The 21124-nt window shown below is 52.5% G+C and overlaps 7 protein-coding genes across 7 annotated transcripts; 5 read left to right on the top strand and 2 right to left on the bottom strand.

The window, feature by feature from the left end:
- Nucleotides 1-1070: 1070 nt before the first annotated feature.
- Nucleotides 1071-1826, top strand: NCS54_00020400 (Zn(2)-C6 fungal-type domain-containing protein; the record flags this gene model as incomplete). The annotated part of the gene is made up of 2 exons (XM_053145859.1): nt 1071-1193; nt 1320-1826. 2 exons carry the CDS (start codon nt 1071-1073, stop codon nt 1824-1826), a joined length of 630 nt encoding a protein of 209 aa, XP_053001834.1.
- Nucleotides 1827-2539: 713 nt separating this feature from the next.
- NCS54_00020300 (Hypothetical protein) lies at nt 2540-3100 on the top strand (the record flags this gene model as incomplete). The annotated part of the gene is made up of 2 exons (XM_053145858.1): nt 2540-2600; nt 2739-3100. The coding sequence occupies 2 exons, from the start codon at nt 2540-2542 to the stop codon at nt 3098-3100; spliced, it is 423 nt and encodes a 140-aa protein (XP_053001833.1).
- Nucleotides 3101-5365: 2265 nt separating this feature from the next.
- Nucleotides 5366-6433, bottom strand: NCS54_00020200 (Hypothetical protein; the record flags this gene model as incomplete). The annotated part of the gene is made up of 3 exons (XM_053145857.1): nt 5366-5861; nt 5910-6075; nt 6127-6433. 3 exons carry the CDS (start codon nt 6431-6433, stop codon nt 5366-5368), a joined length of 969 nt encoding a protein of 322 aa, XP_053001832.1.
- A 5656-nt stretch (nt 6434-12089) lies between these two features.
- On the top strand, nt 12090-13219 carry NCS54_00020100 (4-amino-5-hydroxymethyl-2-methylpyrimidine phosphate synthase; the record flags this gene model as incomplete). Its single annotated transcript, XM_053145856.1, has 3 exons — nt 12090-12124; nt 12176-12278; nt 12326-13219. The coding sequence occupies 3 exons, from the start codon at nt 12090-12092 to the stop codon at nt 13217-13219; spliced, it is 1032 nt and encodes a 343-aa protein (XP_053001831.1).
- A 708-nt stretch (nt 13220-13927) lies between these two features.
- On the bottom strand, nt 13928-15033 carry NCS54_00020000 (Hypothetical protein; the record flags this gene model as incomplete). The annotated part of the gene is made up of 6 exons (XM_053145855.1): nt 13928-14005; nt 14060-14226; nt 14275-14374; nt 14425-14555; nt 14601-14732; nt 14787-15033. The coding sequence occupies 6 exons, from the start codon at nt 15031-15033 to the stop codon at nt 13928-13930; spliced, it is 855 nt and encodes a 284-aa protein (XP_053001830.1).
- A 1805-nt stretch (nt 15034-16838) lies between these two features.
- Nucleotides 16839-17771, top strand: NCS54_00019900 (Hypothetical protein; the record flags this gene model as incomplete). Its single annotated transcript, XM_053145854.1, has 3 exons — nt 16839-17178; nt 17387-17641; nt 17695-17771. Exons 1-3 carry the CDS (start codon nt 16932-16934, stop codon nt 17769-17771), a joined length of 579 nt encoding a protein of 192 aa, XP_053001829.1. The 5' UTR covers nt 16839-16931.
- Nucleotides 17772-19393: 1622 nt separating this feature from the next.
- Nucleotides 19394-20311, top strand: NCS54_00019800 (Hypothetical protein; the record flags this gene model as incomplete). Its single annotated transcript, XM_053145853.1, has 2 exons — nt 19394-19912; nt 19961-20311. Exons 1-2 carry the CDS (start codon nt 19505-19507, stop codon nt 20309-20311), a joined length of 759 nt encoding a protein of 252 aa, XP_053001828.1. The 5' UTR covers nt 19394-19504.
- Nucleotides 20312-21124: the final 813 nt, after the last annotated feature.

Raw genomic sequence — 21124 nt, 5'->3', positions numbered from 1 at the left:
GGTAGCCGGCAAGGAGTGGAGGCTTTTGCCTAAAAATCTGGCCTCTCCGACCAACAGTCTCCTCGCTGTATGTAATTACCGCGGTAATCCCTACCGGCGCTCACACACACACACCTCCAACATCATGGTGCCGTAGATCTTGCTTGCGGGAAGGAGGAATGCAAGGCACGTCCAGAGGGTTGGGAGATGTTACTATGCTGCAGATGATCTTGTATAAACTGGATGAATGGATGAATAGGTACAAGCCCTGCTGCTAACTGTTATAACCCTGGCAAGGCACTATAACCTCCCACTTAAACCACCGCCTCGTCCAATGCCATCTTGACGATTTTCATTACACAGCCCCGGGCAAAAAAGAAGTCTTGAATAAGTAGTTAGTCCCAGATGTTGGTTACTCTCTTGATGGTGTATATCCCAGCCTCCTCCAGGCAAAGGTGGAGTTGGGCCACTCCTGTCACCGGGGTGCTCCCGAACTCCCCCACGGCACGGACCCCTTCATGATAGAACTCAAGTCGATGTCCTACTACTCAGCATGTCCTGAAGGAATTTGACTTCATCTATCAACAGGCAGCCTCGCGACGGGGTGTCTAAAAAGGGAAAGCAAGAAGCTGTGTTTGCTTGCCCCGAGAATCATGGCCCGGCGGGATGTGGAGAGTCAGGACCCCATAGATCGGAAGTGATGACAGGGGTCCCGGGGCCATGATGGACACCATCCATGGGCGGGAGCCTGGGCAGTGCGGCTCGGCGCGTAGATGGGGTCTTGAAGTCTCGCCGAGGGTCCTCTCAACATCGTTGGATGCCCGTTGTTGCCTACATGACAGTCATGGGGACGAGGCCAGATGAATCTACTTTAAAAACGCCACGGGGAAGCTTGCTTTCAGGCAGAAAACAACCAAAGTCCCAACGAGCAATAGGCAAGAACTCGACTTATACAGTTTTCCCCGGTTTACACTATCCACCTTTTTTTTTTTGCACACTAGCTGTGTTGATACCTATCATCCTTACTCTTTTGCGTTCAAGGGTCATATACCAAAAGACTCATACACCGAAACCTCCAAACGCAGTCAGCAATGTTTGGAACTTGGAAGTACGATCCTGAGACCGACGAGGTCCAGAGCGTCCGGAACGGCTTCGACCCTGTCACGGCCCGCTCCAGTTCCCACCAGGCCTGCGATAGATGTCATGAGAAAAAGGTACGCCTGCAGAGACAAGTCTGACTAGTGGAGCGCCTCTATGCGCCAGGCCACGAACACCAGGCCGCAGATGTGGTCGACCCGTCCAACTGCAAGTAAAGCATGCTAACAACATGTTCAACACAGCTCCGTTGCAGTGGAGACAAGAACGGCTGTGAAAGATGTCGCAACAACAGCCTTCGCTGCGAATATACTCGCTCCGGCTCCAAGTCATCACGTCGGGGGAAGAGCAGCCGCAAGTCTGCAGAAGGTGACAGCCCTTCAAGCTCCAGCTCCAAGCGAGGAGGCAGCTCATCAAAGCGGTCAGGGAAGCACCACAGCGGTTCTTCCCGAGCTGCAGCTTCAGCCGAGGAGGGTGACGGAGTGCTGGGTCAATTCGACTTCTCCACGCTCGGCCCCGAGGACGGCTTCGATCTGAGCATGCTGTCATCCGGGGCCGACCACGGAGCGGGATACGCCACGGCTGGACCCTCGGCGGGCCAGTATGCACAGAACTTTGACGGGAGCTACCAGCAGTGGGATCCGGCAGCCTATGCCGCAGCCTACGGGCAGCAGGGCTACTCGGGCGAGGACTGGGGTCAGTACGACCAGGGCGACTATGCCCAAGATCCCCGGTACTACCAAGGGCACTAGACGACTTGCAGTGGCAGTGGCAGTGCTAAGTGTTTCATTATGAGATCATGACATGAGAAGTTGGAGGCGGAAGGAGGTGTACGACTATTCCCTCTTCGCAACATTATACCCCTTAATCCTGTTTTTTACCCTGTTAGATTTTCTCTTGGTTTTCCTATTACAACGTCTTCTTGACTTACATAGAGGTCTGGACCGACCATCGTCTTCTTTGATGGCAAGGCGCATTCATTAGTCGACAATTATCGAATGTTTTCCCTCTCTCGACGTTGCCCATCGCTGCATGACCTTGCCCTTTTCGACTGTGGCGGAGCTATAGCCAAGGCCCTCATCCCTCCCAGCTGAAACCCATGTTAATACATTTTGAAGTAGCAGTTTGGCGTCTGCAACGTCGCAGAGGATCTGATATACGAGAAAAAAGAAGAATGACCTTTCTCTGTGGGGAACTTTTGACACGGCGTTTGAATCCTTCTTGACCCCGTAGGCTGACGAGGCCATAGTTGAAGTTGTAAGTCGATAGGTGGACGGGCCAGGCAGGTGACTCAGCCCTGGAAGGCACCAGCTTAGTCATCAGGCCGACGACGTCACACCGCGACAGGGGTAGCTGGGTCATCGGCGGCTGTATCCAGCAAATCTTTTGAGAGCATCACGACCTTTGAAGACGAATTGATTGACTGCAATTGCGACGGCCACGCTCCACTCAAGAGACTGAAATCATGGCTAGTCAAGAGTCTGGAAAGTCCAAGTCCGTGCTGGACTATCTTAACGACTGGGGATGTAAGTAATCACTCGATATGCGTGCCCTTTTATCTCGTCATTCTCACTGCATGGCTCACTTGATCTCACTCTCATGTGCTTTCTACTCAATCTCACGCATATATACTATTAACCGCAAATGAACTGACCATATATCAGCTGCCTCACTGCCTCCCTCTCTCCTCGCAACTCTAGTCACCGCCCTCCACGCCCGTCCCCCATCCCTCCCCCTCTTCATCTTCACCCCTCCCCTCCTCTTCTCCTCCTACCTCAACCTGTCCGGCTACCCGACGGGCAGCGCTGGACTCACTGCTGCCTGGTCGGGCCTCTACGCGCTGCTGGCGCTGCGTCGTCGTCAGCCTTTTCGCGGACGTTTCTCGATCCGCGGCATAGTGCGCGGCACAGCCGTTGGCCTTGGCACCGCGAACTGCATCGCCGGGGGGTGGGTGTACTTTAATGGCGACTTTGAGAGGGATGCAGAGGAGAGGGTGAAGCGGAACCGTTGGGCGAACAAGGATTAGAGACTCTTGGTATGATGTGTATGATATGGATGCTGTATGATAGCGAGGCACGAGGAATGGGCATTTATTGGAGTCAAGGGTGAAAGACCACAGCGGAGTCGAAGAGAAACATGTATAGGATTGGAGGGAGTTTTCAATCAAATACAGATGACTGGTTCCCGTTCAATAGCTGATCTGAATTCCGAGAGCGTAATCTATGTTCGAGGCTGGCCAGCGGGTTTCTCGCAGTTGAGAAAGAGAGAGAGAGATATTCGTCAAGTAACAAGCTTGATCAGTATCCCATACATATACTCCTACCTTCATGCAAAGGTAAATAACATGCTCATAAAAGTTGAACTGTGAAGACAGTGATTTCGAGGTGTTGTTCTCGTAAGGTCTCATTCAGCAGAGTATGCTCTGTACTACATGCCATCACAACGAAGACAGATGGGCTAGCCAAGAAGATTTATGCTTAATCAAACAAACCAGTTATCTCATACTCCACTATGTATTTTCCGTCCAGTGATCTTCACTCTTGCCTGTATAGGTCAGTAACTCTAGCTCGCACCAGCACAGGCTGAGTAGTTAGGCATATAACGATAATCACGAGAACGTCAATGAGGGCACAAATTCATCTACGACGAAACAAGCTTCATACAAGAATGTATCAGACCTTGCATTTTGCTGGTCGGCATTCGATATCGTGTGGATTGTGCTTATTCCTGTGCCCCCTCACTGCGCAGGATCCTGCTACTCTAGGTAAGTAAACTACATGACACCCGTGAGAGATCGAGATAGTACAATAAGCACTCACTAAACTAGTACCGAAAGCTTTACACAAGCTCAGTTGCCATTTAACTCGATACCGACTCTCATCAGCATTACGATGCCTGCTTCCATGTATGTACACCAACATCGACGACACATACATATGACAGATGACAGTCCCACTAACAAGCACCCCCTATTATGTGTCCTTGATGCAGGTATCAAGACGAACCCCAACTAAGCTGCAGTCACTAGGAAAATGCCTCAGTTGAACCAACCTGCATCTACGGCTACGTCGGCACGGGACGAGACAGGACGTTTCACTGTAAGGCGGACGATGGACGACCTATCGTTTCCCCCACGTCTTAAGTCATCTTCAAACCTCGCAATGCGGTCAGTAACTAGCGCGGTTGAGAGTCGTTTATTGCTCAACCCGAGATTGATCGTCGTCCGTGTGACACTTTTTGCGGATTCTGTTGACGAATACTCGACATGCAAGAAGTATAGAGGCAGCGAGAAATCTGTCAACCATTTTCACAAGGATGTCTATCCTCAGACTTGATTGATAAGATGGATGGCTAAAGTAAAACGGTGTCCATCTGTAAATGGTCCTCTTCCGGCCTCAACAAGGTTCAGGGCCACTGTCCGATCAAACATCCTCCCACTCGGCCGCGATAGCCGCCGTTCCCGACTGACGCCGTCCATCACCTCGCAGCGCGCTAGGAATGATAGTGCAGTCATAGTCGGGTAGCTTCCCGAAGTCAAGCAGCCTCAAGCAGGCCTCATCTTGGTCAGACGTGATTGGCTTCATACGCACTGCACACCGTTGAAGATCTACACTCACGCCAAGTGAAACAGACCGCACAAATTGAAACATGGTGTTGCTTGATACAAGATATTGTTACACGTGTTCTAACCTAGTCACAGCCTCCTTTTTTTTTTTGTTTTCGTAGTCGCTGCCAACTTCACCCAACGCCTTGTTTTCCAGGTATCAAGATTGGCTCTAATGCTACAGTTTCAACGCTGTATTCCAATGGCCCCTTTCTCCTTGAACACCTCACTATCCACTGACAAAAAAGACTGAAATCAAGAAAAGAAGTAACTGGTTTCCTCAAACGGGCATCACGCTGCCCCATCACCTCTTTGAAAATAAAACGCCAATCCGGGAGACGGTCTCAGCCCTTGATGCGTCTCCAAAAACCCATACGGCCGTCCCGTAAAAAAGTGCATGTTGCGAGTCGTCAAAATGTGAATCCTCAAGCCAGTGAGGACTTGATCATCTCGGTGTCAAACTTTTGGGTCGTTTAAAGCTTGAGCGTGCTGTTGTTGCAGGTACTCGACATCTCGTGCGTCGTGTCCTTGGGGAATCGAGGGGTCGTAAGTTGTGCAAGGAAAAGGGTGAGAATTATCGATGGACACGAGGATGTCGTTAAGTGTCCTGTTGTAGTATCGGCCAAAGCAGCTGTGGTCGTTTGCGAGAGTGTGGAATCAATGCCACTCCTGGGACGGGTCATCCTTCTACAAGAGAAGGTGGTCGGGCCTTGAGGCGGCGGTGCTCAGCTTTGTCCCGGACAAAAGCCAGAGCAGGAGGACGAAGGTGGAAAATGTGAGGGTTCGAAAAAATGTGGTCATCTGAGAGCGGGTGTACTTAGGCCCTAGGTTGTTTGAGGCGCAAAGAGTCGAGGTTTGAAAAGAGCTGAGATACTCGATGTCGCATTCGCGTGACTTGGGTTCGGCGTAGCTCTTGTACTCGGCGACGACGCTCTCAACATCCCAACCGGCAACCTTTCGGACAACTCCGACGACGCATCCAGTTCGGTGCTTGCCATGGTTGCAGTGGATCAGGAGAGGATAGTTCTCCTTGTTGAGAACGATGCTGAGAATCGACTTCATCGTCTTGAGGGGGATGGCCTCCTTCTTGGTGCCCTTCATGTTAAAAACCACCTGTCGGATGCCTTCCTGAGCGACAAACATCTCGAGGTCATGATCAAATTCTTCCTTTTTGACGAGGGAACTGCGGCAGGTTAGCTAGAGTATTGGATGATAAAGCAAGGGCATTTACACAATCGTCTTGAGCTTCAATCCCTTGATGTATTCAAAGTCATGAGACTTGGGGAAGCTGCTTCGATAGACACCAGGAACGACGACACCAAAGTTGTGAGGTCGGCCATTGAGAGGCGCAAGTGGGTGCTCGGTATTTTGCGACTGGTAAGTCGACACGGATGAAACTGGGATGAGGTCAGCAATGGCTCGATCGACTGGTGATGGCTCCAACTGACCACTCGATTCACTCGATACTGTTGAGACAGAGCTCTTGACGCTAATAGCGGAGACGCTCTGGGGGCGGGCAATATTTATAGCATCGCGGATGGAGACCCCATTTGTGAGACCGTCCTCGGTTTCCTTGGCTTGCATATTGTCCTCCTTGGCGGAGTTGCGAGAGCTCGATCGGAATGGTGTGTTGATCTTTTGCTGCTTCTCCTGACTGGATGTAGATTCGTCGTCCACGAATACTCGTGAACTACGCTTCGAAGTCATATCGAGTGGTGTGCGATCCATGTGCTCGATGTTGGATACTCCTAACATTCGGTATAGGAGATCGAAGGTAAGAGGGATGTCGGATGACTAGGTGAGGAAGCCTAGTATCAAGTCGTGAACTTGTAAAGTAGATGAGGTGAGGCTCGTTGAGGAGTCGGAGCGAGGCTATCGTGAAGAGAAGAATTGGGTCGAGAGGAAGCCGGAATCGTGGTTCTTTTAGTCCAAGAAGCACCTAGGACCCAAATGCTCGCGCGTGGGAAGCAGAGGCTACAAGGTGGTGGGATTCATCTTGGCGACAGTGAGCTGAACCGGCAACCTGTGCAGCTTCTGGGGGGAGAACAGGAGAGGAAGTAGTCAGAAGCGTGGGGGATCCCAGTAGAATGTCCCGACAAGCGTCAGAGCTCGGTGAAGGAGAAGGGACAAGGCGAGAGAAGGCGAAGGTGGTGGAATGGGAAGAATGGGGCGAGAAGGACGATGTTTGAAAGGTCCGGGAGTAGGTAAGAGAGGCAGCAGAGGCACAAGCGTAAGTAGGTCGCAGCAAGGGTCTGCCGGATGTGATGTACCAGGACCAGGAAGCCCCGGCGTTGTTGGAAGCGGGCGGAGCGGAGAGACTGGAGAGACAGGACCAGGACAGGGCAGAGCGAGCAGAGGAAGAAATGGAGAGGTGGATGAATAGATAGAGAGGAGTGTATTTAGCCAACCAAGTTGATGGCCAAGGGTCGAGAGGGAAAAGTGGTGAGGAACATGGGAGAGGCCGAGAGACAAAATAAAGACGAGCAGCAGAGGAAGATGACGGGCATATTGAGTGATTGGATCGGCTAGGAGCGAGCTAGTCAACAAAAGGAAGAGCTCAACAAACTAAGCCGTGTCGGGCAGAAGCCATGTGCGCCGGGGGGGCTTTACGGTGCACCCCCACCTGGAACCTCACCAGTACCTCCACTAAACAAACTCCACTCGGAGCGAGAAGCGAGAGGGCCGGACTCGCTGTGTCTTCGGCCGTCGGAGATATCCTCGACGTCCATCCAGTTGCGGCTTATGAAGCTGGCATTTCTTACTGAGCATACATACATAATACGTGTGGCATTGTCAATCTGCACATGTACGGCCTAGGGTTCGATCTGATGGCCTAGACTCGTCCCGGCTAGAGCCAAGCCCAGGGCTTCTCTCGGTTGCACTGCAGACGTGGCCTGCAAGATGCCCGAAGGGTCTGGCGCTAGACAGCCTCGACTACGGGAGGGACATCTATTCACGGATGCGAATTGTCCTTGACGGAAGCTGTTTGGCAACCTTTTCGACAGCAACAGCTGTAAAGTCGGTCAAAAGTCTATTCACAAGACCGCCTGTCATTGCACATGGCAACTAACATTAGTCTTACTGCTCGCGTGAGGGGTTGGCTAGAGAGTTTTGTTGAAACCTGCGAGCCCTAACCAACGCCAGCTTTCCAGTTCAACTCCTATGGTACTAGCTGAAAGCCCACAGGAGCTTATAAACGAGATGGTCGTTGGAAGAGCGACTCAGTCGAGCAAGTCCACAACGTGGAGGACGGCCGACTCCGCGCTGGGAGACGCAGCGACCCGGCTACCTGGAAACCCAAAAACAGCACCTTCAGTCGTCAGACCGAGAGTCTGGGTCTCAACATTTTGTCCTACGGGGAGGTTCCCGGCCGTCTTAACAAATACACACATGAATTCCACACAAAACTTGAAAAAAAGGCCCGGGTGTCGGTGCGATAATCGCAAATGGCCGAGTCCCAGTTGGCCGGCGGCTCAACTGGGGCGGCGCGACCTGTGGGCGAAAATGGGCCAAAGTCTCGACGTCTGGGCACATGTTGGAGACCCCGAGCCGCACGCTGGGCTCCCCGTTCAAGTCACTGCTCTTCCAAAAGGAGGGTTGGATGACGGATGCGTTGTGCAGGGGCTTCCTGGGCGACAAGGGGGTTGATGGAGGGACCGTCCCCGGATGAGGCGGCGAATCGAAGGGCGAGGCCAATGCTGAATGACAGCATCAGCTCTCTTTTTTTTCTTTGGTCCCCGACATCTTTTTTTTTATGCTTTTGCATGCATGCGTCTTTGTGTGCGCTTCCTCGCGTTTTTTACTTCCTCGGTGCAAGGTTGGAGGGCCGACCGGACGGATATTCGGGATTACAAGACGATCAGCTCCTCTTTTTGAGTTTGCTTGTTCCCACAGGTCTGTCACAACGGTCCAAGATGATGCTCACCAAGCAAGGCACACTCTTAGTGTAGATCGACTGGTGGTGTTGCTTTCAGTGGTGTGGTTGGTGTGTGTGCCCCGTTTGCTGTCCCCGTCCCGACGGGGGACGGGGATAAAGGCCAATGGGTGAGCCGTGAGCAACGCACCGACCGAGGACCCTATTTTCATCTGTTTGGTGCTCTTCGTTCAACCTGCTCTCTTTGGAGAAGGTGCTTGCTCGTTTCGTCGTGGGTTGGTGTGTTGATCGTCCATCAGCTAACTGAGGGGTAAAGCTGGCTGGCGAGGAGAGCGAGCAATTCAAGTCCCAGCCAAGCTTACGGTTCAGTTCGCTCTGGGAATAGTAATCATGCTTGGCTGGCTTCTCTTTGTTGGATATTTCGCAGGATTCACAAAGTGATGTCAGTCAAGGTCCCCTGATGACAAAGAGAGAAAAAAGGAGAAAGAGTCGCCTCCGTTTTGTCGATCTTGTCATGCCCCGACCTGCATTTCCCGTACAACACACGTCGTCCATGAAACAGGGCGAAACGTAGCTGTCCCGACTGTCTCGGAATGACATCTAAAACATTGATCCAGGAATACTTCTTTTCTGTAGAGAACCCCACGAAGTCTAGCCAATGATCGCGTCTCCAAGTCCTGTCTTGCAGCGAGCAAGTGTCACGAGCTCACAATAACGAAGGGGTGTTGGAGTTATTCTATCACCCTACTTCGACTCCTGTACCTCAAGCTACCGCCACCCTGATCATCAGTCGGTCGGTGGATTCGGCCGCCACGGGAGGGGACCTCGCACGACCAACGTCCCTGGTCGACGATCCATTCCGCATCATAGCGTCGAATAGTCTTGTCCTCCATGGAAAGACATGCCAAGGGCAATTGCCGTAGAGTCGCGCGTTTGCGGCGGGACGGATGACTACAGCTACACACGTATGAAGCGAGGCGTAGACATACGTGCATTGTATGCGCATAACTGCGACTGACGTGTTTGTCCTGCGTCGCCGCGTGCGTCGACTTGGAGGAGTTGCCGTGGGGAGGCTCTCCAAAAGCAGCTGGTCATTCAATCTGGTGGTCTCTTGGACGGTGGCGGATAGCGGGTACGACCGAACCACCGACCGGGGCGTAATTACGGCTCCCTCGGATATCTCCCGTGTTCGCTATATTTGACGGGCTTGTTCATTGTTACACCGGGGCTCGCTGTTGTGCAACTCCGTCCCTTATTAGCAAGATCGGATCTCGTCTCTTCTTCCCGTTCCGTTGGTATTACCAATTCGCCCTCCGCTATCCCCGACAGTCACGAGATGACCCAGACCTGTGCACTTCCCACCCATCTTGGGGAATGCATGGCTTGCCGACGTCATCGCTGTCGAGGCTGACTTTGCTGACGACGAGCGAGACATGTTTCGCCTCAGCCTCGGGCATCAGCCTCAATTCCAGGGCCAATTGATCTGATCTTTGCCCCGACTGGACTTCCATTCTTCTCTGATGTTGCTATATTCAGAAACCGGTAGGATTTTCCCCGGTTTTGTTTGTTCAGGGCGCGTTGAATCACCAACCGCTGCGTTGTCATCGCCAGCTTACACGCAACGCACGCGCACGCGACGACGGCCTCAGAATGTAAGCGCATTACCTACACAGATCCAGCCTGCCGCCTTCCAATTGCGCCACAACTGATTCCCCTCTACGGCCCGTGGGCAGGCAACGATTGTTTCGCATCCTTACTGGAAGGTGCTCGCGTGTCGATCGTACCAGCGAGATTATTGTTGGCATGGATCCCAGGGAGACACACTTCCATCCCGTGGGTTGGGCGTGTGTCACCCCCGGTCATGGTTCTCCGTCTGGGGGAAGCTATGCGGATAGGTTCATGTCTTACATGGTCCCCTGTGCTGAGACTCTACCTGCCCGCGGGATGAAAAGGCTGGAATCCAACAGCTCAACTCACCGAGGTGTCTCGGTCGACCAGTTTGGGCTATGCCGACAGTCTTAGACATCAAGTCTCGACGTGTCTCATTGGGCTCCAACGAGCAAAAAGAACAACAAACCGGTTCATCTTCATCCCACGTGAAGACCTACGCTTTTCGACACCGAGACTCGACGGGAGAAACATCCGCGACGTCTGGATCCCCAAATTACCTATTCGGGACACCGAGATCCCACGGTCCTCAGCTCCACGCTTTCAGGGGAATCTCTGCCTCGCATCCCGGGAGCTTCTCCCCGGGCCAATCGAGCCTTGCAGGAGCATGGATCGAGGTTCATCGGGGCAGGCATCTAGAAGCTCAATGCTCCTCTTTGGGCTCGAGACAGAGCTTGGATGCTGTGTGAGGTTCAACTCAGCCCTGTCGTCTCTGCGGTGGGGGACGTGTCGCGCCTCCGGAGCCGAAGCCGCGGTGGCAGAGGTGACGGCGGACGTCGGCTGATGAAATTCATCAATGGCTGGGTTCTCGTATTGGCCGGGTTCAAAGTTGGAACCCGGCAGTCTCTGTCCCTTCCGGCTATTGTCGAGTGTTCATGCTCGTGATGCCTGTCTTGCTGTTTGTTAGCCGCTCTGCATCAGATCATCTGCGGACTAGGTTTTCTTGCTCAGAGATAGTGAAGAACCCACTTAAAATCTGCAACCGAGTTCCGATCTTATTGAGCTGCGGTCGCGAGATAAAATGCAGAAATCGCCAGACTGTGGACGAGGGTTGACGACTCGAGCCGGAGCTACTGGTATCTATGCAGAAGACGACTCTTGTTTTCCTTGTACGGATGTGCCGCATGCTGGCTTCAAGTTGTTTATGCATCACCATTGCTTTTGCCATCCATCACGACCTCATCTAATGCTCCTGATACGGCCGTTTCGCGCCCTACTGCTGTTAGCCCCCCACTGCTACGTAGAATTGAGCCGTTAACCGCTCAACTTGCTCACAATTCACAAGCTTCCCCTCATCGCTGATAACCAACAACCAATGAAATAGACCATGACCACGCACAATGTCCACTGTCATGACGTTGAGCGGCCGATGGGATTCCGATAACCCCTCAGCGGGGTTGTTGAGAATCCTATATCAAGCCGTGACTTCCGCTGCTCTCCTTGACTTGTGATCTTTCTTCAACTCAGTTCTGTGAATTGAACCTCTTTGCAATCTCAACCGACTCCTATCACATATATCTTTCGGTACGATGTGAAAACCGCATAGAGAAGGAGCAATGGCTCCCTTCGCAATGGTCACCAAGTATCAAGGTAACGTTTAAAAAGAACGCATCCGGGTGTTTGACTGTCTCTACTCTGTTTCCTCCCCTCTTGTCCACATAGACGGGTCACCGACGTTCCATTGATACATGGACGACGGCTTCGTCTGGGCTTGAGGACGGGCAGAGTAAGGCAGTTGATCTGAGAAATACCGGCGAACTTGATCTGGATAATACCAGCGAAAGGACATGCTTCTTTGAATCCCCCTACCCCTCGTGTCCGGTGTGACCGGGAAACTAACCCCAGCAGCGTCTCGCTTGATCTTTCAACATGTCGACTGACAAGATCACTTTCCTTACCAACTGGTACTGGACTAACCCGCAGGTTGATGAGAACATGTAGTTAACAGGAGTCAGGCACGCTACGCCGTACCACGCCCCGCTGTACCTGGCCCAGGCCAAGGGATATTTCAAGGAGGAGGGTATCAAGGTTGCTCTGCTCGAGCCCAACGACCCTAGTGTATGTTGTCTTGACGACTCAGCTATGTCCATTGCTAACTTGCTCAGGATGTCACCGAGATCATCGGTACCGGCAAGGTCGACCTTGGCTTCAAGGCCATGATTCACACCCTGGCTGCCAAGGCTCGCAACTTTCCCGTCCAGTCCATCGGCAGTCTCCTGGACGAGCCCTTCACCGGCGTCGTCTACCTCAAGGACTCTGGCATCACGACCGACTTCCGCACGCTCAAGGGCAAGCGGATCGGCTACGTGGGCGAGTTTGGCAAGATCCAGATCGACGAGCTCACCTCTCACTACGGCATGACGCCCGACGACTACACTGCCGTCCGCTGCGGCATGAACGTGTCCAAGGCCATCATCAAGGGCGAGATCGACGCCGGCATCGGCCTCGAGAACGTGCAGATGGTGGAGCTCGAGGAGTGGCTCGCCTCGCAGGGCCGCCCCAAGGACGACGTGCAGATGCTGCGCATCGATGAGCTCGCCGAGCTCGGCTGCTGCTGCTTCTGCACCATCCTGTACATCGGCAACGAGACCTTCCTGGCCGAGAACCCGGACAAGGTCAAGGCTTTCCTCCGGGCCGTCAAGCGTGCCACCGACTACGTGCTCGCGCAGCCCGAGGCGGCGTGGGCCGAGTACGTCGACTTCAAGCCCGTCATGGGCACGGCTCTGAACCGCAAGATCTTTGAGCGCAGCTTTGCCTACTTCAGCAAGGACCTCAAGAACGTCAAGCGCGACTGGGACAAGGTTACCAAGTACGGCAAGCGTCTCGGCGTCTTGGACGAGAGCTTCCAGCCCAACTACACCAACTCGTACCTCGAGTGGGCTCTCTCTGGCGAGTCGAGCGACCCCATCGGAGACCAGAAGCGCATTGCCAAGCTTCAGAAGGACGTTGCTGCGTCTGGCGGCTTCCACCGGCTTCAGGATGCCGAGATTAAGGCTTGAGTGTGTATCGCCTTAAGCTGAGAATGGTTGAGGGATCATGGTTGGACCTAGTCCAGATGCTGTCTGATACACTCTCTTTGGTCCTGGAGGAACTGGAAGCTACTAGTCACTCATTTCACCTGGCTCTACCATAACAATAACAAGTTAAATTGCTGGATCAATAATTGTCTCTTTTGAGCCCCGTGAACAATTGCAAAAGTGTTGTTAGCTGCATGGTTGTTGATATTCTCAAGTATAGGGTGGCCAAACTCAGTCGCACCGAGAATGCATTGCGGATCACAGCTTCTCAACAGCTACCTAATCAGGAATTCTAGGTTTATTAGACAAAGTATAAATCTTAAATGGTAAACGAAGATCATGTCAGATTTTAGGGATTAAGGTTGTTGAGTGTTCTTGGTCGTTGTTATTCGCGTCAATCATCACAATGGACCGGGTAAATGCGTGGTATGACATGGCAAATCCTTCAATGTCACATCACATCACACGTAACCCGATCAGGCTGAATTGACGCTCAAGACTCATGACCAATACTATATCATAATGAATGGCTTTGAGCCTGGTAGTATGTGTATGTACTATGGTGCCATCTGGCATGCATCTAAATGAGAGTACCTCCATCCACTTCATTAATGACCGCCGTAGTCTATCATGACTGAATTACCAAGACCAAAAACTCCCATAAATCGTAGAATCATTGCCCATTCATTATTAAGGAGTATACTTGAGAATATCTTCCGGCTCGGGCATGAGCAAAAAGTCGTCCGGTAGCCCTTCCTCCGGAGGAGCCTGTAACTTCACCATTAGTACCGGACCATAGTCTTGTGCCAATTCATATCTCACCTGAAGCTTCAGAGCCCAGTCCTTAACGTGGTCATAGTTCTTGCACTTGTGCTTGGTGTTGAAGTCGGGGAAGGCAGTGGGATCCTCGGGGTTGGTCCAGACCTGGCCAAGAACGCCAGTGTCGACGTTGCACATGAGGACTTGGCGGATGGTGTCAAGGCAGTGGGCTAACTGATTAGCATTTGATGATGGCAAGGGCCGTGAGTGCGACTTACTGACGTGCAGACGGAAGATCTCGCCGTCGTTCTTGAAGGCGTGCATCTTCATCTTCTTGTAATAGTCGTAGTTGTACCACAGAGACTTGCGAACAAGGTTCTAGTCATTGTAAGCTGCTGCCGTGTTGTTAGAAGCAGAAGGGGCCATACCAGGCAATGGAGGTGATGCATTCCCTCTACGTTCACGATGAAGCCGCCTCCATACTTGGGATTGCGCTGGACAAAGGAGCGATCCAGGCCACTGGCAATACCATCCTCGTAAGAGATGACACCAGGACGAGCTGTGCCAAGTTAGCAATTGTAAAGAGTTTTTAAGAACAACATACCATCAACACCTAATGATTCCCATGCAGCATCAACCTCTGGTGAGGCATTCCTTCTAAAGATGTTCTCGTTCATAAACTTGCCATCAAACTCCACCGTCTTGTACGTGATCGCAACGTCGTCGAGGAGAGGTGCTAAGTCAACGTTAGAGAGGGTCAAACGTATGTTCGAGGCGATTTCAGACTTACACCATTGAGTTGTATGGGCAGCACAATTCTGGTCAATGTTGAGAAAGGCCATTGAGATCCAAGCCCCCGCAATGCCAGAGACAACAATGAGTGTCGTCAAGGCGAGCGCCCACCCGAAGCATCTGCACGCGCTAAGACGTCGTCTTCTTGGTGGGACATAGTGAAAGGATTCGCCGTCAGTTTCAGAGGAGAGGTCTCCGTCGGCATCGGGGTTCAATGGGATCTCTTCTTGCTCCTTTGAAGACATGATTGCAAAAGTAATGAGAGAGGGTGATGGAGGAACAAGGCGAATGTACGTGCGCCTGGGGTAATAAGACACAAGAAGACTAGAAAAGAGACTAGAGAAGAGGAGGGACGGGAGATGACAGTCAAAAGGTCTGGCGGGAGACAAGACCGAAGAATCTTGAGATGCAAGTCGAAGCAAGGAGGTGGGAGGCTGGCTGATGGCTGCCTACCCTTCTTTCCCGAGGCCGACTCTTCCGAGGCAGATTCTACACAGTGACCGATGAGGCAAGAGGGCAAGATGTCATCGCAATCTTGGGTGATCGTGGGGTTCCCGAGTGAAAGGTTGACAGGGCTTTCGATAGTCTGGATCCGGAGCAGGGAATCGTATCGTTCGGAGCTGAAGCGAGCGAGAGTGCATCACATCACACCTTTCCAATTGCCGACAAGAGTGACGAAGCGGGCACCAATGGAATTGACACGAAGAGTGCGAGGATGGGTAGTAGAGGTACAAGACGTTGTGCATGATGGCGTAGTAGTAGGATGCTGAGGAGGGGAGGCTGAGTATATGCGCGATCTCTGGCAGGGCTGGGGCTGGACAGGCTAATGCACATCAAGGAAGCTTCTCTGGAGGGTTCGCTCGCCGTTCGGCCGCTTCAGCCCGTGGCCTGGACGGTTGTAAGGCGTGTCTTAGCAGCCATGGCGTTCACGGGGCTTGAGACTTGGAGGGTGGGAGGTTGGAGGTTGCGAGCTCAGCTGACAGCGTCGGCATAGACACTTTTGGCGATAGCTCCCCCATTAGGTTGCTGCTAAGCGGGATGGGCGCGGATCCCAACAGAGCTATACGAGGCTGGGCGAGCGTTTGACCTCTCAGCGTCTGAGAGGTTGTTACTTTGCCCAGTAGAGGTTGAGAGCGGCCGATCACATCGTATCTCCACATTTAAAGTGAAGCTCTCAACATCACCGATGAGATTCGGCTCGTGGAAACCATCACCATTCCCCATTGGATCAAACGAGAACTCCCCGTATGCACATCTGACATGATATGCAAAGCTTCTCGGGTCTTTGCCCCCGCCAATATCTCGGATGACCCGCAATTGATAGATGCCATGTCTGAAGGCATCGCCAAACTCGCAACATGACATCGCGAACCCTGCAGGAGCTTCCTTTACTCAAGGGCTGACCACCTCTTTTTCCCGTCGACACGATGGCATCGGGGGCCCCAATGTGGAAATTGCCAGTGTTGATTAGACCTTTTCAGCCCTCCCACTCGGGCGACCACGTTCTAGAGCAGGCTTATCGGCAACCATAAACGAGGTGAGGGCCAATTCAAGCCACCATCCACCGGCTCAAGGTAGGATGGATGACACTTGTTTGTTGGTGGAAGTATAGTCTGCAGCGGAAATGATGCAACGCCTTGGTCCAACTACGCGATCATCGTTGGCAGACGGCGGAGAGAGCTTGGTGATGGCTCGCCAAACGACACCAATGACAACCTGCCGGCACGACGATCCGGGCACACTCGATGCCCGAACGGGATGCTTACAGCCTTTTTGACACGAGGCGGAACAAGCAGGTATTGTCATTGATGCGAAGCTGTGATGGGCTCAAGCAAGACTAGCTCAAGCCAATAACTACCAATGGGATAATCTTTGCCCAGTCCCAAAGAGTCGACGTCGTCACCAGCCCTCTCGGAGTCTCGATCTGAGGTTATGGCGACAGAGAAAGGTGCCGGCTTCCCGGGAGTGAGTCTCTACCAAGTAGAGGGCATCGTCGTTGTTTAAAAGGCGTCTTCTCCCTCCCCGGTTCAGTTGTTGTCTCACCACTCTCTTCACTCAGCAACCTCTCGAGCTCCTCTCTCTCTTACACACACAACTTCGCAAGACACATTCTTTGGTCTCACCACCACCAACAACTTCAAACATGAAGCTGTCCGCCATCACCCTCCTCGCCCTCGCCGCGGGTGCCATTGCCGCTCCTGCCCCGGCCCCCGAGGCCGAGGTTGCTCCCCAGGAGGAGAAGCGAGAGGCATCTCCTGGATACGCGAGCTACGGCGACTACAAGGGAGCTGGCGAGAACTTGCCCAGCTATCCTAGCTATGGTACCTATGGTGCTAAGCCCAAGCCCAAGCCCAAGCCTAAGCCCGCTCCTAAGAAGTACACCAACTATGGTAAGTCAGCTCTCTTTTGCCTTGGTGATGGGATGGACACTCTCCAGTCAAGGGGTCACTTGTAAAGATGGATGCCTTGATGGCCATCTTGTCTGCAAGTCTTCCTTTGGAGCTTGAACTTCTATCATACAAGCTGCCCCTGGCGTCTTGGGAACTCGCGAGTTCTCAAGATTCCACCAAAGAGCACACCAAGCTAACAACCTCGTAGGAAGCTACAACTACAAGAAGTACGGTAGCTACGGCTCCTACAAGCGCGAGGAGGTTGAGAAGAGAGAGGCCGAGCCTGAGGCCGAGGTCGAGGTTGACGTCGAGAAGAGAGAGGCTTCCCCCGGCTACGGCGAATACAAGGGCGCCGGCGAGAACCTCCCCAGCTATCCTAGCTATGGTACCTACGGTGCTAAGCCCAAGCCCAAGCCCAAGCCCGCCCCCAAGAAGCCTGCCCCCAAGAAGTACACCACCTACGGTAAGTCATCTCCTCAAACGGGTGAAACTTGCAGATGCTGATTCAGACTGCAGGAAGCTACAGCTACAAGAAGTACGGCAGCTACGGCGCCTACAAGCGCACCACCGACTGGATCAAGTCCTGGTTCTAAGCGCGAGCTCCTGAAGCTAAAGGTTGGAGGAAGTGAAGAAGACACTTGGTTCTTTACAGAACATGACGGCACGACGCACGGAACGTTCTACGAACGACTCACGAATCTCAACGAGAGAAGACACTTATATGCATTGCGGGGAAATTGGCTTAATCATTTTGGATCTCAGGTGTTGGGCATAACGGGATAAACTTCTTATACTCTCATTAATGATTTAATCGGTAATGCAATAAAAAACTGGGAGCCGGCAACGGTTCGAGTTGAGTTGTATAAATAATGCCCCTGTTCACAAGTGATTCTATGAAGGAGTGGAAAGGTGCTCAGCTCTGCTTCAGATGAGCATAGCTTCATCTGAGCACATCTTCCACAAGGCGGCCACTGTCCAAGCTTGTTACCTGAAACTAAACTCTGTAAGCACTTGTTAATCAAGCTTAGACACTGTTTAGCAAGTTCAGCCGCACAGACGGTTTCCCCATGGTGTGGTTGAACCGGCCGGAACCCCCCCATGTTCTATTCCGAGCATCACCACGTCACTGCACAGCGAAACCCCTGTCTTCTCCAGAGAGCTCTCGACCTTCAGGTGGCTTACCATAGCTTGTTTAAAAAAGCAAGCTGACCACAAATGGTTGCTGTCATCAATGGCTTGGACCTTGTGACCAGTTCAGATCTGCGAGTTCGATCCTTTTGCTTATCGAGGGATTTTTTTCTTTCTTTTTTGATCTTGAGTCTAGAACATGCGAGGCATCATCGATGGCTCAGCTATGCAGGGCGAAGGTGTAACATCAACGATGGAGGGGAGCCATGAGGATGCACTCACCGCCAGCCCCATGATATCACACTGACCGCAAAGATTTGAATTCAGGGTGGCCTCAACGGCACCACATAGCCGTGTGTGCCAGGAACACGTCCCGTGGGCTTGGGACATGGCTTTCCACGATGGCTGAGGAACAACACAGGCAGAGTCGTTCTGTAGATTCATCACTGGCTCGATGATGCCCAAGCTTCAACTAGTGCCCGCCAAGAAAGACGCCGGATGGGTGCTCGCGCCGGACCTCGCGATTTGGGGGGAGGGTCATTGCATTCCGCTCTGAGTCGACTATTGGTCTCTTCGGATTCGCTTACACGGCAAGCAGCCCTACGATGGACCTGGGGAGAAGAGGGGGAGAGGCCAATCGTGGCGTTTTGGTCCTGGATTTGGTGGCAAGCTTGTCAAGCCAGGGACGGAGGATGCCAAGAAGGGACCTGCACCTTTTAGCTCGGTCCTTGTAAAGCTGCGGTAGCATTTCACGACTCCAAATAAAGTGAGGCGACTTGAAACTTCACGATGGTTGCTTCAAGCCTCTTATATCAAAGTAAACAGATTACAGGGTCAGGCGGTAGTATCACCACAGCCAGTTGATGCTCGATGATGATGACAATGCGTAACATGAGGTTGCCGATTCGCATCAGCCGAGTCGTTCTAGACCCAGGCACTCGATCGTCTTGACTGGAATTCTGTCTAGAGGCCGTCCAAAGGCACCAGGGCCTGGGCTGGGATGGCTCAAACTTTGGGAAGAAGCCATCGTCATTTGAGTTTTGGATGCTGTGTATAAGAGACGGATGAGTCTCCCTCAGGAGCTCATGCTCTGTCCAACAAAGCAAAAAGTCCACTTCCATCCTTTACTTTTCGGCACGCTCTCGTTTATAAGAACATAGAAAACATTTGCACTCCTTACAAAAAGGTCACTTCAACAATGAAGACGACTGCCGTTCTCTTTCTGGCTTGTGCCATCTCGGCCAACGCCTCTCACCACCTCCGCCGCGAGAACGACGACTATCGGAACCAGCCCGACTATCCCAGCTACGCTGACCTCCCCAAGTACGGCTACAACAAGTACGGAGGCAACGCCGAGCACCCAGAGACCAACCCCGTCATCAAGAAGCCCGCGGCCCCTGCCACAAACACCAAAACCACCACCTCGTCATCGGCTTGTCTCCCTCGTACCCAGATTGCGCCCCTCGTCGACAAGTACATTGCCACCTTTTCCGGCATCACGGATGGCGGTGCTGTTGCAAAGACGGTCTTTGATGAGAACTTTAAGTTCTACTCCCAGTCCATCTGGTGGGTGACATCTCCAGACGTGATTGCCAAGCACGGAGCTGTAAGTCGCCCTTGTTCTACTTTCATGAACATCAACTAACATTCACAGGCCGACGACTTCCCTCCCGTCTTCAACAACCGCGCCGAGCTCATTCGCGGCAACATTAAGAAGAAGAACAACCCCAGCGCCATCCTCAAGGGCCCCGTGGCCTACGGCTGCAACAGCTTCACCTTTTACTGGAAGGGCAACTTTGAGGTTCCCAAGGGCAACAAGCGCGGCCGCGGCAACGGAATCGACATGGTCTTCCTCGACGCAAAGACGGGCAAGATCACCCAGGCCTACTCCGAGTATAACACCCTCAACCAGGTCTACAACTGGGGAGCCCACATCACCTGGGCCAAGGACCGCGTCTGCTGCGACTGCCCCGTCGTGTTCAACCCCAAATGTAAATGCAAGTAAGCTGATGGAACACTCTGAGAGTTGGTGTCTGGTTTTCCTCGGGATGTCGGTTGGGACGGGATGAAAAGGAGTTAACGCACGTGGGAATCTGGGTTTCTGTGAATTTTCTCTTTCTAGATAATTGGCGTGCGATGCTGAGATTTTCGACCTCTGGCGATCTGACTATACGAAATGAATTATTGCTCAATACTTCTGTCTGCTCCCCAAGTGATGGACCTGATCCGGCGATACCACACGGATCCGGCCATTGGTGAGAAATGTGAGTCAAAGGTTATCTCGCCAAGATTGCCAACACGTCCCTGAAACGCCCAGCGCCACAATGAATAGTTCCTTATCATTAGAGACGCCACATTCTGCGTGGAGGGTGTTATTGGCGAGCGGTGTGATTGCCACTCTCACGGTGAACGCTACTGTGAGATGATGGACGTGCCCAGGGCCGTGGGTCGCCCCTGGGACGAAGGATTGGTTAGCAAGGACTGGAATGAGGTGAAAGGTTGTATTTACCTCGGTTACATGTTTTTTGCTGGATAAATATTTGATCAGCAGAAATATGCTGGTCGAGAACCATCATGTACGAGATGCTGCATCATACCTGAAGCCTGGACTGCTATGTAGAAGTGGATAAATACATGAATCTACTTTGGGAGCCAAGTCTGACTTTGAGTGCTCTTGGGAGTATCTGCTGCTCGACTTGTGACGCTGCTATTGCCTCTGGCACAGTCTTCCTCTGCAATGACGAGGACTCACTTGAGTCTATACCGGTCGACTCAAGCAGGCATGTTCTAACCATTAATGATAATAACAAGAAAACTG

Source organism: Fusarium falciforme, chromosome 1 (assembly GCF_026873545.1).
Source record: "Fusarium falciforme chromosome 1, complete sequence".
NCBI classification, from domain to species: Eukaryota; Fungi; Ascomycota; class Sordariomycetes; order Hypocreales; family Nectriaceae; genus Fusarium; species Fusarium falciforme.
Note: the sequence above shows the minus strand (reverse complement) of the source record. Positions and strands in the feature narration are given on the sequence as shown.